This window comes from Lingula anatina, chromosome 3 (genome assembly GCF_051362555.1).
Source record: "Lingula anatina isolate TDL-2025a chromosome 3, LinAna3.0, whole genome shotgun sequence".
NCBI lineage: Eukaryota > Metazoa > Brachiopoda > Lingulata > Lingulida > Lingulidae > Lingula > Lingula anatina.
In genome coordinates, this window is record NC_141769.1 from 14083390 (window position 1) to 14099411 (window position 16022).

Consider the following 16022-nt stretch of genomic DNA (forward strand, 5'->3'; position numbering starts at 1 on the left):
TCCCCGAGCTTAGGCCTGTGTGCATATCAATAATAAATATAATAGTATAATAAATAAATTATATTGCAAACTTACATATAAAGATCAACTAAGACAGATTCAAAGTCCCCGAGCTTAGGCCTGTGTGCCTTCTTCTGGGACCAAATTAAGAATAAACAAGCACACTACTAGGATACGTAACATAGGTTATTGGTAAAAGACATGCAAAGTTAAAAGTACGTGATAAAGGTGAACGTCATGAAGATTACGTAACATAAAACAAGATTAATATTCGTTGAGGAATCCATTGTCTCTCTGATGAATCCTACACCAGTACAAGAAACACTAGCGCTATGTAAAATAATGTCATTTCATGTCTGTTCACATTTACTCCAGATAACTGTTCTACCACAGGCATTTCCCATTAACTCCATTAAAGACCAAAACAATCCATCTTGTTGCTTTTTCCAGCTCTTGGGATTTATCTGTTGTCCTCTCTCAACTCGGGAATGTTACATCAGAATTTTTTTTAATATGTGAAACAGTGATCCTTCTGTACTTTCTTTTAGGATATATTAAATCCTAAGCATGCTCAGTGACTTTTGTAAGATTACACAAAACTGGTTCATTACCTCCACCAAGGAGGTTATGTTTTGGTTCTGTTAGTCTGTCTGCCTGTCTGCCTGTCTGTTAGCAACATTACAGAAAAAGTTATGGACCGATTTTGATGAAATTTTCAGGAACTCTCAGAAGTAGGCCAAGGAACAGATGATTAGTTTTTGGTGGTGATCTGGATCATTAATCAATCAATAATCAATAATCAAAAAACTAAATCATTATAGAATGAAAATTAAGGGGTGAAACGGCAATAGGTGGAGACTTTGCTGCCTTGGTGGAGGTCTGTGCTCTCGTAGTGCTTTTCTAGTCTTATTGATATTTTCAGCTTGGCAGCATCAGACTATGCAGATATTTACCTGTCTTATATATGTGGTCTTATGTTTTTTGCCTATCTTAGATAATCAACTATCCATCCATTTACCTTACCCTGGTCTCCCCCCCCCCCCCCCACCCCCCACTCTTCCACCTGAATAGGTGGCAAAAACAAGGTAGCCTTTGCATAGAGAAGGAAAAAAATCAGTCCAATCCTCAATTTTTCCTAATAAGACCCTGTATCCATCCTTATAATGTATAGATCTCAATCTTTAAACTGTGATTTTTTGTTCTTTCAGATCTCCAGAGAGGCCATTGACGCTGTTAAAGATTATTTCCGCGATGAAATGACAAAGACTGACTGGCAGCTGATGGTGGAACTGAAGAAAGTTTTTGGCATCTTGTAACACTCCCATACAACTGGAAAGCACGCTTTTCTTTGAAATAAAGTAAAAACTGGGGTTGTTGCTGGGGCATGAATGATGTAAGGTGAAGCTGAAGGTTTCTTGTGCAACTCTAAAGAGTGATTTGAAAACTTAATTATTTATTTTATTTAATTAATATTTATTATTTAGTTAATTATTATTATTATTTTTTTTTTTTTTGACGTCTTTATATAGGTCTTAGTTTCTTGTCATTGGAAGTGATTGATATTTTCAACAAAGAAAGAAAATTGTAAGAAAACTTATTTCTTACTGAAAGATAGCAGTCTTGAATGGACAGTCATTCATTAATTTCTTAAAAGGGTCTGCTATGCTACCTCCATCGTGGGCTTTTGTTTATCCTTACTGAGATTTGAATATTTGAAGTAAATTGTTCATTTTGTCATTTTCTATGCATGATCAATTTCCCACTGATCGAACAGCACTACTGTAATAGAAAAGGACAGCCCAAAGCAAATACTATGGTTTATTTTCATTATTTTTTTTTTGCATCTTAATGAATTTATATGCCTCTCTGAGAAGCTGCTCTTGTATTGCTCACAAACATTTAAGTGCTGAAGAGAGCCCCTAGTTTTCTTTTTGTCAAATTGTTCTTCAAGAACATTTTCAAGAATAAAAAGGTTGGTGTCTTGAAAGACATACCATTAGAGTGCTATTATATAGCAGATATTGTAATTATCTTCATATGTGCAAACAGGGCATGAAAAAAAGCTGAAAATAGGGGCTAGTTTCACAAAAATATGTGGCTATAACCCAAAAATTTGTCTAAATATTGATGACCAAAAATTGAGTGTATGTTCACCAAGATGAATCAGTAGTGGTCCTATTAAAAGAAATATTGCGCCTGTTGTTTTATAACGGAAAGACAGTTAATTTTGCATACCAATATGATATCTTTTTAGATGGAACTATTTAGAGTTTAGCTTGAACCGAAGTGGACCTTGTTTTTGGTCTAAGAGTTAATAAGCCTCATTTTCGGGATATAGCTCTCTTGTGCAACTCGGTCTCTGCTACCCAAATTAAGATTTAGCCGATCATGCTACGTGTATTGATGATAATGTTTGGTTAAGTCATTTGCATGAAACCAACTCTTGATAAACATCATCAACTTAAAAAAGGCTATATGAAAGAGGTATATATCTTATTGTGTATTTTATAATACAGGGGTTTCGATTCGATTCGATGTGGAGACTATCCATCTTAATAAAGACGATGTATATGGTGAGGGAATTTAAAAAATAATGAATAAATTTATCATCTGTTCTTGGACTGACGTGTTTTTATATAGAATGCTGGTTGAATAGTTAGAATAAAAATAGATGTCAGATGTCCAAATCAGGAACGCAGAAGGGCAAGCTTCCTTCGTGGCCCACCCCCTCTTCCTGTTGTGCTGTTGTTCACCTAGTGAGACGTGCGATCGACATTTTGCAGGGTAATCAGAATTCCACTGTCCAACTTGTTACTGAGAATTGAATCTCATAAAAACGACGGCAGTTCATATCAAGAAGCGTCAAGAGTTGGCAACCCTTATCTTAAACTCTCTATAGAGCCATTACGGCATTGTGTAGAAAGAGAGGGTGACTTGGAAAAAAAACTCACGAAAAGCGTTTTTTGAACGCTACATTATAAGTCATTGAAAGTTGGCTAACAACAAAAATATCGCCATGAAGAAAATCTTTTGACGATACCAACAAGGTTGTCGCTGATTTGAAAGAAACCTGTTTTAAAGCGCCACAATTGTGTTGTTTTCTTAATATTTTTAATATATAGGTTATTTATCGCACAATTAAGATTTCCTTTTCGTAAAAATCGTCCTCGACAATACACGAATGTTTTCTAGCGTGTTGGTCCATTAGACAACGCAAGCGATAGAGAGGCCAGGCAGCTAATTTTATACAGATAATGGGGTGCTGATTGCTCGTGGCAGAAATCTGATCCCTTACATTGAAAGTGTCATTCACTTTCTTGAAAAAAAAGAACTTGCGCTTCAGAAACAAAATCAGAATGCTTTTGAAGTGATCGCTGGTTCAGTTACTTGGTTCCGCCATTTGATTATTATGACTTTTAACGTGTATTTTAAAGGTGTAACATGATCCAAGGGAAATGAAGGACCAGTGTTATTGTTTGGGCTTTAGAGGTTTACTGAAATTAATTCCCTGGAGAGTAACATTGTTTTTTTACGGGTTAAATTAAACTAGTGTTGTAAGGCTTTTAACAAACATAATTAACGGTGGTTAATTCAATGGATCTCTGCTGACAGAAAGAAGACATTGGCCAGATTTTGTTTAATATCTCAAAGAAAATAAAGCCAAATCTAAACTATTCTACTTTTTGCGCACGTTGATTTCAGTGCGCATTAATGAGTTGTACATAAAGCTTTAAGCCCAACACACACCACGTTATCGCGGCTGAGCTATTAATCTTGAGAGGTCGGAGCTCTCTGCGTCCACCTATTCTAGGTGAAAATTTGATTTTCGCCTCATTCCTTAAAAGTGGAGATGAAAAACCAGATTTCACGGGTGATCTGCCCGTCTTGTTTATAATCGTAGCTCAGCTTCTACCTCTACATGTGTGTTGGGCTTTGAAAAATTCGCCGTGCGTAGTGGAGGCTACCCAAGGATAAATGACTATGTATTTTCTGCGGATTTCTTCAGTTTTCTTTGACAATTTATTTTCATAAAAATACTACTAATAGGGATGCAAAAGTGTACCGTACTAAACGTCAGGGTTTAGAACAAAACTACATCTCCAGGCAAACGACAGCTTGGGGTAAGTCAGGCTAATTTGTGCTGGCCGTGTAGGTATGAAATTGCTTCAAGTTCCACAAGCTTTCATCGATAAATCCTGCACCCTGTCTCCTTGTGTTTCTGTCCTATTGTTTTTTGGCTTTCCAAAGAGTAAGAGTACCGAGTTATGGGGGAACTTTTAATATGCTTCATTTTTATGTTGTTTCGTAACTGTGATAGACTACACGCGATGCCAGCGTACTCGAAAATGATGTGCGAACAACGAGTTAGGCAATATAATATGATGGATGACAGAAAGGGGGAACACTAATGTTTAAAAACTGCTACCTTTTGCGGATGTATCCTTGACTGCTCTTGCAAGAAACCCACAATCTCGTAATTGTTCTCATGAAGTCTTGTTTGTCTGTAGTATTTAATGCTAGCTTAGTATTTTTTATATCATGCTTTTTTTTTTAATTTGATGAAAGAACGTCGTAATGGAAAACGGTTCATCTAAATAACGGTTTAAGCAATGTAATGCACAAATATGTAACTACCATGGAAAAAATATATAAACAAAACCGTTCTTTGTCGAAGCTACCATTCGTAATTCATTGTGAATCTATGAGATTTTTATTTTTTATTTTTTATTAAGTGCTTAAATGGGTGCCACAATAATTGCTTTTTTTTTTCGATTTCACATAATGAATAAATTCCGAGATTTCCGGTAGTGTATAGATCTAGGTCAAAATCGTGTGCATTCACAATCCACTCGTTCACCCGTAGCTAAGTTAAGCATTATTAATTAACTCCGGAACGGCGGCGTGAAATATTACAAGCCTAACACAAATTCTTACGATTTTTTTCAAACCCTATTTAGACTTGAGGCGCCGGGGAAGGAATGACTGTTGAAACTGCGAACAATGCGTCATTTCTCTCTGGTTGTGCAAAACAGTCGCTTAGTATGCTGGGGAATGGCCGTTGATAATACCATTTGTCTTCAAATTCGACATACATTTGACAAATTTTGCGGGCCAGGTAATTCGTTTTCCGGTGTAATTTGTAAACTGCCACATGAAGGATGCCATTAACCTCAAGGCAGTGCAGAAGACCCCGCCAATTTTTCACTGAAACCATTTGTACCGAGAGTAAGAATTTATTTGCCCAGTGTTTTCCCCCTTTTCTAATTTTCCTATTTCTGACTTGTTTTCACAGAAGCTAATGATAATTCCTAAATAGAAGGCATCACGAAGGCTTTCACAGTTATATCTGCTGGAAAATAGTTCATCTGGTTCTCTCAGGCCTAATCAAAAAGCCTTGCCCTGTCCAGTGAAGCGCGCGTGGGGCCCATGACGTAATGCACGTGCACACAACGGTTGTTGTTGTCACTCCTTAGGATTATTACTGTGTGATTGGTTGTCACCACTGCCCTGTCCTCATTTTTCACGACACTGACAACATCTTTACTTCCTCTGTCCTGCAGCTTTGCCCTATGATTTTCCTGTCGCAATCGATCGTCTGACCGTCTTCCCGCCATTTTACCAGCGTGATAAATCGGTGGCACGCTCCCCAGGTGTCGCAAGGGAAGTTTTAGTTGATGATCATCTCGTAACACAACACAATAGCTTCCGACTTGATTTTTATCTTGACAGTATCTTAAAAATGATCTTGCGCTCGCCCCTCATCTTTCTCTTAGTCACTAACTGTGGATCCTCTGACGCTATTTCTTGAGCCATTATCTCTTTTCGAACGGAATTCAACGACATATCAATGGCGATAGTACGTTACTTACATAATTGAAAATGGTGAAATGGTCTGACTGATATACTGAGATGATGAAATGATTGGAATTTTGTAGTATATGATAATAATCTATTCCAAATTGCGTTTAAATTACTTCCCTTATCCTTTGTATGCACAGACTGTCAGCGTAACGTAAATCAAATGAAATTGGACCTGGTCGTTTAAAATGAGGTTTGATTTGATGGTGTTTTTTTTCTGGATTATCTTCCCAATCATCATTTTGCACGCAAAGAAAAGTATTACAATAATAAGGCAGTGACAAAAAATTCTTCGCCCCAAATTGCTCGTTTTATAGCGTAAGCGCTCTTTCAAACTGCCAAACTTTAACTTTTTCAATCGCTTGGTTTCAAATAAAACCTTTATAACACGCCAGAGCGCGTTGACACATCAAACTTACCATTCAAAAACAATAAACAGCTCAGTGTGTATTTATTGTGTGCTAATGTTGCCCATTAATTTTGGGAAAGATGCTAAAAAGAGAGCACTAAAATGGTTTTCATTCGATTTTACTTGCGTTGGGATAAACCCAAAACTTGTGCTTTTTATCTTCTTTGCCTTCCTTGGAAAATAAAGAAATACAAGTCCTTAACATGGTCAGATCTAAGACGACGAAAAAGATTCGTCGATTATTATTATTATTATTATTAGAAATTGTAGTAAACATGTGATTCTTAGATCCACACTTCTGTTTAGAGTTCCTCCTAATTATACGTGAAATTGATTGCCGTAATGAATGACAATGACTGTTCGTAATGTTTTCAGTAAAATCTGTACACACTACATGTATCTCTATATGCATACCGTGCAACATATATCTGCTCAATAAGCTACACATAATTACAGCAGTTTTAAATCAAGACTCAAGACCGTGTTCAGATTATTTTTTTGCCCAAAATCTTTGTTTTGAGGGAAAAGGCCCTTGCAACATCCAATATTTTCTCCCCAAGCTATACAATGTACACTAAACGGTGCCAGCAATAGGGTAGCCATTTATTTCTTGTCCATTGATTTGGACATCTAAGATTAATTTGATCATCAAAATTAAATTACTGAATTGAAATAAAATATGGATTATTTAACTCCACTGCTGGGGAATTTTCTGTTACAGACATTCTAAAAAGCCTTTTTTTTTTTTTTTTTTTTTTTTGGCGTATATTGATATTATATGAGATATATCAATATAATAATGGCGAATGAAAAAACCACACAAGATGATTTCAGCGAGTTCTAGGTGTTGTGTACGAAATAGATGTGGGCTCTAAATAATCGTGCAAGTGCCATCACGGGATCTCATTTTTTACCTGGCCTAGGTAAAACTGACAAGAGCAGGGCAATTACTACAATTAACACGTCTATGGTGGAAGGGTAACGGATTGTGTTGACAGGTAAAACCACCTCTCTGGGTACTAAGCAGTGGACAACCCTAAACGCCGTCTACTTAATCAGCGCCCTGGATCAGACGCTAGGAAATGACCATTTCCTAAACTCATGAATTATCCCTACTGAATCTATAGTCGAGTCCGGTCTGATAGGTGGTCCGTCGTTACAAGTGGACAGATGAAATAAAAATAGTCTTGAAAAAATGTATCCCCAAGCGTTGGTTTTTGATCAATATTGTCTTAGTTGGGCCGAAAATGAAAACAGTTCAGGCAAATAGTCAGGAACACACGTAGCTTAAGAAAAAAAATTATGAATAATCTTGCTTTACTGTCTGATAAAAATAGTATTCCGGCAATTACTGAAATAGCTCAAGTGAGATGAAAGGGCTCGACGTGATGACTACAAAGCGCCATATCAAAGGTACGTCTTTTATCTATCCGACTTGTTCGCGAACTGTTTCGAAGACAATCAATTCTTTCACGACAATTTGCCCAAATATTGTATCCAGAAAACCATTTCGCCAATAATTGCCGTGCCACTATAAAGATTAGGCAATCCCATTTTCATCATTTTCGTGTCGGGTTTCTGTCGACATTTCCTCAGTAAATCGAAATGATTGCGCTCTAGTGTCAGTTTGGTGTGTTATTGGAGTTTTTCAAATAAACGCCCACTCGCTATAATCCGAGGTCATCGTCGATACCAAGAACGGATGGGGTTTGCGTTTCAGCATTGAGTTTCCTTTTTTCATGACAATAACTGCATTGTAATAAAATTAATAATCAAGGACCCCATCATTGATCCTTTTAGAAAATTTAGACGGAAATGATGGTATATTATTCATTTTATGAAAGCACTTCACTGTCACCGTTTTATGAATTTCTTAGTCATCAATGTCAAAAGAGGAAAAAAAGGGTTGGAGTGGTGTAAAGATGTAAAACAAAGCGAAATTTAAAAAAAAAAAAACCTGAGCGAATGTTTCAAATTTTGGCATGAACATTCAGTTTGCTATATATACTGACCGTCAATGAAAACGCATCATTTATTTATCAAATAATATTTTAAGTTCCTTTGGCACTTTAACAAAATAACTGTTTTCGTGTGAAATATGACCCATTATTCAGTCAAACAAGGTGAATCTCTTATGACCAAACAAATGCATTTGTACTCGTTTATATGATTGGAATCGATTCTTGGTAAAAAAAAAAAAAGTACAAGAAAGTTTTCTGATGCGTTTTCATTGACTGTCAGTATACTTTATAGACCACAGTGCATCCTGCAATTTAATTTTTGGACAAAAGCCTCATACGAAAACTCCGTGCATTACTAACTTGCGGCGTGGTAATAATGAAACGCACAGCTACAATATAGTGCCTCACTCCTTGACTGATGGGGCCCATACGACTGAGACTGTATTCCCTGCCGCTTTTACAGTGGGCCATGGTAGATTGTTCGGTTGCTGAGCAAAATTCTTCATCTTTAGATATATACTTATGTTTTAATAAACGGCTGTAATTTCAATGAACAGACAAACAGATAAATCAAAAGTATATTCTGCCGACTTGGTCAGATTACAGTCAACACAAACCATCTGAACTACCTATGGAGCGATTGGTTAAGTATCGTAGCGAAAGAGGGATGTGTATATGAACCTCGTGACATGAGAATAGAAAGGGGAAATGGTAATTTTCATATCACAAAAGGGGGTGCGTAGACACAAGAAGGTGGACAGCAGATATGAAAAATCGTCTGTCTTGAGACAAATATTTGACTAGACCCATGAGAAGATGTGTGGAAAAAGATGCTGTATATTAGAGAATCTCCTTCATTAAAAACCAATATCCTGGGATTTTCTCCCATATAATGGCTCTTGTGCGTGTAAAATTGCGTATCCACGTACTTTTACTTCTTCTTTTACTTTCACTAGCTCTTCCAAATAAATGTGTAAACAGGATATCCTACTGGCGCTGTAAAACTGTACAAAATCAAGAGTAACCACAGGTAAAGGTAGAGGTCATTTAAGGTGAAAGCGATCATGGCTCCCTACTGTATATCTAATGTGAAGGTTAAAGAGACAGCTCATGGCATTGCGGTCTTCAACAAATTTCAGTGCATCAGTTTAAATATTTCCCGACTAATCTGAAATTCTCCAAAAATGACCCAATGTATATTAATATATTTTGTATCTCCACTACAGATTACGGGGCACCAGACCCTACTGGATGCTTGTACTAACATAATAATTTTTACTTGAGTCCATTTATATCAAATCCCCTGACAAAATAACGGTTACATGTTCTGCTTTTATTTCACATTGCTAAACGGGCAATAAACATTTTTTTGTATTTGCACAGGTATTGTAAATTGAAGATATCAAGATTCATAATAATAATAACCAGTCCATTCTACGTCGGCCAGCCGCTCCCAGGTTAAATGTATTTGTTAACTATATTTCCTAAACAAGAGTTCAGCTTTCAGGACGTGGTCAAAACCGGCCCCTCTTCTTTATCACATAAAACCTTCCAAATTCTTTCCAAGAAATAAACTGTACTAACTCACTGCACACTAACGAATGATTCACGCATTTTGATTCAGAAGGTTTATCTTTATTTCCCTGTATTTGTAGCTACGATTGATAAAACAAACAAAAAAGTTTCCCTTTTCATATTGTTTGTGTAATCTATACCCAATACAAAACATTTCCAACATCAGATTAATAAATCAGATTCCAGAAACTGGATCAGGAGATGAGTGTTGATGACAGCATTCTGATCCGGCAAAGAATGTGCAAGTGGCGTGCCTGTACCGTGCCCGTGCCCCTCTGCCCGCCGAGTATGACCGCAAAGAAATAAACAAGTCTGGGAATCCAGCTCCAAACATCTTAGCAACACCTGGGCCGCCTGCGAGTTTGAGAATCGCCTGAATCGGGCTGAAAACGCGGCTATGGGACACAAGGTTGACTGGACTCATGGTGCCAATCAATAGGCCTACCTGGTCGGTTTGCTGTGACGTCTTCCAGTTCTTGGATAACAACGCTTGCGGTCGTATTGTGCAAAACTTACCGGTTGCATCATCTTTTTAGTCATTAGACGATAAATAGATAGATAAAAATGAATTAACAAAAATAGATGTCACCGTCTAGTCTTGCAGTCATGGTTCACCATGGGATGACATGTGTCCCATAAAGGTGTGTGTGATCAACAGGTGCTCAGATCGTTTTTATTTATTCATTTCATTTCATTTATTTATTTATTTGTATTTGTTACTTTTTCAAATCAGGAAACAAACACTAAATGGCATCCACCACGGATATCCTCAATGATGTCACCCACCCCTGTGACTTTATATCTAACGAATAAAACGCCTTATTCGTTCATTCTTTGACACAAGTGACAAGTTAGCCGAGATAGGTGCCTGGTCTCTTTTAGAAACAAATAACAATTTTCTACATTACAGCTCTCTTCCATAGTGCTTAAATCATTTTTAAAAAATCGAACAAACTGAAAAGCGACACTCCTCGAGGTATATTGCAGTTATACAGGTACGTGAACGAACCGTAGAGCAGTAGGCGGACTGCTCTCTACCAATAAGGCCACAGATTGATTTTTCACGAGATATTCACTTATATGTCTCTGACTAACTCGATACAAGACCATCACTAAGCTGAGCATAGGCGGTCTGCGTTATATCGTGGTTGTTATGCAGGATCTAAAAGTAGAATTTCTATCCTAGCTGACTTTTGCCTTGGACTGATAATGTTAAGTTATCCTGGTTGCTGGTGTGATAAAATGCTTAATGTTATCTTAACCTCAGCTAATGTGGAAACATTAGGTAAAAATTATGTTTGAGAAATGAATCTGTTCGATGCAAAAAATAGGAGGTATTCAAAGAGAATAAATTGAAAACATTGATCAAATACGCTGAAGGAGACCGTGTTTTTATATACAGTGTTATTACAACACAAGCTAATTGAAATAAACTTAATATCATCACTATATTAACCAATAATATGACATAATTTATTTTGTTATGTTTTGTTCTTTCTTTTGTCTTTTCCTTCATTGACGTCTATAAAACATTTTCTGCTATTTTCTAAAACATGAAGGATAAAATTGGAGTAAACACGTCGTCTTTTTCCCAGGTACAGCGTTCGTCGTCAGGAGTGAGTCACTGTCAGTTGACACAACTGAGCATCATACGAGGTGCAAGTAAACAAAGCAGGGAAATTAGGAGCAAGGATAACAGTGACCCTCGGTTTACCGCAAAATAGATGACGTTTGGACGTCAGAATCTGAAGTCTGTCTGCTATATAAATTGAGCTGAATAGAGCATCAGTGATAGAAGGGGTATACTAAACAACGGTTGCTGGGGAAACACGTTAAATACAGTTAACACATTGACCCCAAGGGTGATGCCGCTTCACAGCCCAGCTACTAATGCCCTCTGTATCCTTCCTTTTCAAACTACAGATTTTCATCCGTGGGACCGATTTTTAACAGCGGTTGGAACCTGCTTTGTACAATTTTTTTAAATGTACCCGCATTGCCCAAACCCAGAAAGTTTGAGTTTATTGACCCTGTAATAGGCACTTTTTTCTTTTTCTAGCTTCTTTATTCAAAGATTAGTGACTCACTCTTGCCTGCATCTAAACCAAGTAGTTATGGATTTTTTTTAATATCACTCCTGTTCCACCTCTTTCTCCTATCTACAGTCTTTCTCTTTCGAATAATCTGCATCTCATTTTTTTTTTTGCACCTATCCCCTTTTCTTATGAAATTTCACCAAGCAGTCGACCCTAGCTCAGAACTGTCACCTCACTCTCCTGCCATTTAACCCAAAGAACAACGATAAGCTAGTGCGTGTTTTGCGGCGAAATAAAAAACAATTTCTACAAGTCCATACGTGATTGTGCATTCTATTTTCCGGAAGTAGAAGGCCCAGTGCGTGTCTAATAATCGAATCGACTCTTTTTCACACCGTTTAAATGTTTTTCGTTTTATCGAATGCCAGCTGAACCGTCAGGAACTGTGTGATTAGGGAGTCTGATAAAACAAACTGGAAGAGCTTTGTTCCTTGTACCGAGAAAAGGTATATTCTACACGGGCGACTTTAACAACGAGGTATCCTGGTATTGAGCGTAAATATATATATTAATGTTACTAGACAGACTGGGAGCTTATTCACCTGTGAAGAGAAAAGGGTAAAAACTGAAGAGCGTACTTACAGAGGTGAGTTATACGGAGAGACGCGCTCATTTAGCGTTGTTAAATTATTAGGAATCCCCAATAGAAACGCTCAGAAAAAGTAAATTGATTTGTTATCATGTTAATGAGACAATAATTGTAGAGGGAAAAGAAACTGATTGAAAAAAATGATTAAATTGAGCTGAAAAAAATTACAACGCGCTCGGATATGTACTTTAAAGGGAAAAGCTTACACATCCATGAATTAAATTTTTAGGGACGCCGTTTTATGGTCATGATCAAGTAAGTAAAAACATCTTGTGATGGTGATATTTTTGCATAATAACTATCTTAACTTGGAAAATGCGGAAGTTCTAACACGGTTTTTTAATTAAACATATATTTTCACATTATGTCTTCCGCCGATACCTTTAAACATCCTCAGGGTATGGACATTCTATGGTCGAAAAATGATTCGAATATGTCTTTCAAACCTGATGCCAAAGTCGCGTTTTTAAAACGCTTGAATGAACATAGTACATATCACCTCCTCCTTCTTGATTTCTTTGCCTCTCTACGTTTCTCCTCTTCTCCTCAACCGCCATTTACAAAGCCAAAACAAAAGATTATCTATTTTGATGGCGTAATAGAGACAAAGAGAGTCTCGACACGATGATTGCTGTCAGAGCAACTCCATAACTGTCATCGTTAATAACCAGCCGCGCAGGAAGCGGTCTCAATGCAGGCAGTGCGACGTCCGCGCCCTCGGGACATTTCCCGCCAAGTATCTCGCGCTCAGGTGAGATAATTACCCTGTAAGACAATAAGGAACGGAAACTGTCACTTCGGGCGCACGCTCCGGATAACCTGCATCTAGAGTTCACATCTGAATAACTCCAATTAACAGAGGAACGGTTCTATGATATCTGTAACTGGTGCCGACAAGAATGGAAAATATAGTGAGCGTTTGATATCAATTTCATATGTGGTAAACTAGTAGCGCTCTGTAGCATGATTTTCTTTATCATGAAATGGATCATGAAATGGGAATATTAAAAAAAAGCGCGTTTCGATATAGCTTGTGTAAAAGGCATAGCAAAAATACAAGAGTTTGCATTGGACGTTAAGTTGATCATAAAAAAACGATAGAATAAAAATGAGCTATAAAAGAGAGAGAGAGAGAGAGCTGATGCATTTATCATTTGACGAAGAGGAAATAGTATCCCAAGCCATCACGCTGAGAAACTCCACGGGAAGAAATTGACATCTTCAACGAGGACTGACATGTCAAAGACCTGGTTAACTTTTTGACAGTTAAAACATCTCAATTAAAATTCTGTATAATTTTCCCCTAGCCGTAAGAGTTGTTGTGAAATAATATATCTCTGCAAGGTGTTTCCGGAGCATGGGGTTCCACTCCGCACGCCTATTTAGTGATCCCTCCTTCGTCTTTTGTACAAAAACACTTTTGTACTTTGCCCGGTCTAGCAGAAATTTCATCACAGAAAATCTATTGTGCTTTCATCACATTGCCATTGTAACGATTTCATGAAGCAACTGTGATGATAATCAGTTAAAAATAGACACTGGGTTCTGGATGGACTCTCTTAGGGTTCATTCCAATTGAAACTATCGTTCTACTTAGATCGGTCCAACTCCGAGGGAGCTTTTCGCTGAATGCGATCAGTTTAATAGATTAGCACGCCTCCCCTTGTTTCCAACGTACTCCTTTCATCACAGTTTTTCTGTATTCTACTCAACGCCAGGAGGAGGCGTGTTAGCCTGTTAAACTGATTGCATTCAGCTAGAGTCCCCGCCGAGTTTGATCGATCTACGTAGACCGATAGTTTCAATTGGAATGAGCCTTAAGAGACCATTCCCTGACCTTATCGTACTAACTTTAGATCGAACTATCTCCAAGGGGATTCTCGCTTAAGAGGCTTAGATGTCTGTCACGGCTACTGAAGCTGATAGTGGGGTAATTAACTATCGTTTAGCAGCTTTAGTAGCTTTAGTAGCTTTAGACATCTAAGCCACTTAAGCTGAAAGCAATTTAACGAGAAACCCCGTGGAGATGGACCGATCCTGTTAGATCGATCTAGGGATGGGAACCCAGTCTTATACACCGCTGATACCCGTCAGCCCTTCAATCTAGGTCGGCTTACATGTGGTACGAAATAAATGCAAAACCACTATTGTTTAATCATCGTTTAAACCCTAATACAAAACGCCTTTACCTCATATTCCAAATCGCTGACTAGATGCTGGATAAATGCAATGAAAAAGTAAAACTAATTGCAATACATTTTCATGTTTCAAAATCTACAATTAGTTTATTACTTTGGCCAATAATACATGTGCCATGGCCCCAAGTTATTCTGCACGATTATTGAACAAATCACACTCGTTTTTAAGAAGAACGTTCGTGACTGAATAAGATAAATATATATCAAATGACTGGAACTTTTATTATTCGGTAAGGGTACTTTTACACCAGAAGCCAGCTGGATTTTTTAAAAAAAGTTTCTCGTTGGATACAGAGTACAGAAGTGCAGAGCAATAGCTAAAGAAATAGTTTTGATATACATGTGAAAAATCTCTTTTTTTGGCCCTGGTAGAGGGTACAATAAGAGTGACAAGTTTTATATACTGCTATATACTGTACATCTTCAGAATAGTTCATCCGGTGCACTCACTACAGCGAAGTGAGTCCGTGTCCTTGCTGACACTACACTAGTTGACAAACGATGCCACTGTTTGCTTAATATCTATCAAGTCACAAATAAAAAGAACAAAAGTGAACTAAAATAACTTGACTTAATTTGACTCTTTTTCGGGTCGGGGTTGTTTGTATTGTTTAATATTTCACCGATGTCTTTAAGCCATAAGATAGGGCAAACACGCAAACACAATGTAAGAGAAGGAACTTTCTAAAATTTTCTCGGGTTTCGGTCTGCAAGTGGGTGGCTTGTTTTCCGCGCCAGGGTTGAAAGAGTGCGATGGATTTTGAAGTTGGTATAAAAATCAATCTGTTTGTCTTCATCTAAACGGTGCATCGCGGTTCTCTTTACGGACACACGCTTTTGTCAATCACATCATATAGTGTTAAATCAAAATGAGGAAAAAACAATGACAAACAAAATAACTGATTTTTGTCTGTATAGCAATTTGAGAGAGAGAGAGGGAGAGAGAGAGACAATTTCGTTAGAAAAATACTCCATCACTATTTTCTTTCAATTGTGCAGCGAACTGTAAATGACAACTCACTTTTGCTGCGACAAAAGACCTTCATACAAAACTGCTTAACAATAGGAGATCCACAATTTTGCAGATGTTCTCTTTCTTAATAATTTTCCTGAACAGAATGATATGAAAATGACGGCAAGTGCGACAGCATTATGGTTTGCAAGAGAAATTGGGCGAGGAAGGACACTAATGATGACAAATGAAAGCAAACTAACCGCAGCTGGGTAGCTTTTTCATAGCTCTCCAGCGGTCATCGTCCAAGTAGAATGAAAAAAAAAAAAAAAAAAAAAAAAAAAAAAAAAAAACTTTTACAACAAATTTGCAACATTTTGACG

At 37.4% G+C, this 16022-nt stretch overlaps 1 protein-coding gene across 1 annotated transcript in view; it reads left to right on the top strand.

Annotated features, from left to right (window-relative positions):
- Positions 1–2621, top strand: part of LOC106175370 (eukaryotic translation initiation factor 5B) — a 29573-nt gene extending 26952 nt beyond the window's left edge. The window contains exon 24 of the mRNA XM_087008219.1: positions 1209–2621. Within this exon, the coding sequence (XP_086864345.1) occupies positions 1209–1316 (108 nt within the window). The 3' untranslated portion in view covers positions 1317–2621. The remainder of the gene's footprint in view (positions 1–1208) is intronic.
- Positions 2622–16022: the final 13401 nt, after the last annotated feature.